Genomic DNA, 1713 nt, shown 5'->3' with positions numbered 1-1713 from the left:
TGTAATGCATTAATGGCTGTGTCTTTGTTAGCAGCCAGTATAATCATAAAATCAAAGTATTGCTGATGAAACCCAACTTTAATCAATATTTCAACATCTCCCTCTCAGGCAAACCTCGTTTCCAGCTGTGGGGGCTGCTCCCAGTGCCCGCTGTGGTTTGGGCTGTGCCCTCGGCGTTACCTGCCTGGCCCAGGGGCAGCCTCTGCCCCTCTGCCCTGCTCAGGCCTGGCACAAACCCCCAGGTTGTCCTGGGTGGGTTGTTTCATTCACAGCTTATTTCCAGTGCCATTTTTCTCGCTGGCCCGAGCGCTGTTGACAGCGCCCGCCCTCGCTGTGCCCAGGGAAGGCTGTCCTGTCTCCCTTGGTGGCCTCGGGCAGCCCCACACTGGTGTCACTGGGAACTCCCAGGGGTTGCAGCAGAAGAGTAACCACGGGATAGACTCCAGCCTGCTGCATGTATGAAATTATTGTTGAAAATCATTAGTCATCCGCAGGCAAATGTTTCACGCTGCCTGGCATTGTTTTCCTCCTTCCCAGTGAGTGCTGGGCATTAGGAGGGGTGGGGGGACATATAAGTTTCTGAGATTTCAGAAATTTGCATTGAGCTTTCACCAGAGTGTTCACACAAATCATCAATCAAGTGCTAGGCTGCCTGTACCAGCTTTGCTGCAGGAATGGCTGCGTGTACAATCCTGACTTTTCAGCCTCACCACTGGCGCTCTTGGGTTGGTTTGTGCTCTCTCTTCCAGTCTGGGCACCTTCAGGGGTTTCTGCAGAGTAACACTCACTAACCATTTCTCAGTAGCTTTTTTATTAGAAACTTTAACCCTCAGAATGCCCTCTTAAGAACTGCATTTCAAAATTTGCAAATAAACTAAAGTATAATTAATGCTGAGATGCTGGGGGATGTTGTGGTTTAACCCCAGCCCCCCAGAGCCACCCTCTCCCTGTCCCCACAGGAAGCATCCCTGCAGTCTGTGGGCCACCCTTGGGAAATGTCTGTGAAAAGCCCATAAAAGTCCAGAAGATGTTCCCTGAGTTCATTTAGTCCACGGCTCTGGATGCTGGTGGTCACTCAGGACAGGTGAGCTGGTGTTCTGTGGTTGCTGGGCACCAGAGCCAGCTCAGGTCAGCGCTGCACTTGCACTGCTGCTTGTAGGGCCTCTCCACACTGGGCCAGGTGGTTCCTGCCCCAGCGAGTCCAGTAAGGTGCAACCCAAATCGTGGGTCACATCCATCACAGTGTCCAGCTGGCTGGGTTGGCGTTCCAGGCTTCACAGCACAGAATCTCTGAGGCTGGAAAAGCCCTCCCAGACCATCGAGTCCAGCCTGTGCCCAATCCCCACCTTGTCACCAGCCCAGAGCACTGGGTGCCACGTCCAGGCATTCCTTGAGACAAGAACCAGTGCAGTGAACTCCTCCCTTGCTCCCAGCCTGGCTGGCAACAGGGGTTTGGTGCTTTTGGGTAACTTTCCCCCCATCCTTGAGTTTTGTAGTGGGATTTTTTGTTTGGTTATTTTCCGTAGAGTCACAAGTAGGCAGCTCCCTGCAGAGAGGATGGTTAAGCCAGGCTTTGGCTGTGATAAGAACATCCTCAAGTGTTTGTGTCTGGAGGAGCCAAGGGGATTTTAGTTACTCAGGCCACAGCTGGGAGCCCTGTTGGCAGTTGTGACCTGTGCAGAGGTGGTTGAATCTGAGCTGTGCCATGCGTGA

General features: G+C 52.8%; 1 protein-coding gene across 3 annotated transcripts in view; it reads left to right on the top strand.

Moving 5' to 3' along the window:
* Positions 1-1713, top strand: part of STX8 (syntaxin 8) — an 84446-nt gene that overhangs the window by 53987 nt on the left and 28746 nt on the right. Inside the window, exon 6 of one of the 3 annotated variants that reach the window (XM_017731596.1) lies at positions 960-1084. The exons of the other annotated variants lie outside the window; for them this stretch is intronic. Coding sequence (XP_017587085.1) covers positions 960-1048 — 89 coding nt within the window. The 3' untranslated portion in view covers positions 1049-1084. The remainder of the gene's footprint in view (positions 1-959; positions 1085-1713) is intronic. 3 annotated transcript variants of the gene reach the window in all.

This window comes from Corvus brachyrhynchos, unplaced genomic scaffold (genome assembly GCF_000691975.1).
Source record: "Corvus brachyrhynchos isolate BGI_N302 unplaced genomic scaffold, ASM69197v1 scaffold904, whole genome shotgun sequence".
NCBI lineage: Eukaryota > Metazoa > Chordata > Aves > Passeriformes > Corvidae > Corvus > Corvus brachyrhynchos.
The sequence above is the reverse complement of the archived record's forward strand: the minus strand, read 5'-3'. Positions and strand labels throughout refer to the sequence as shown.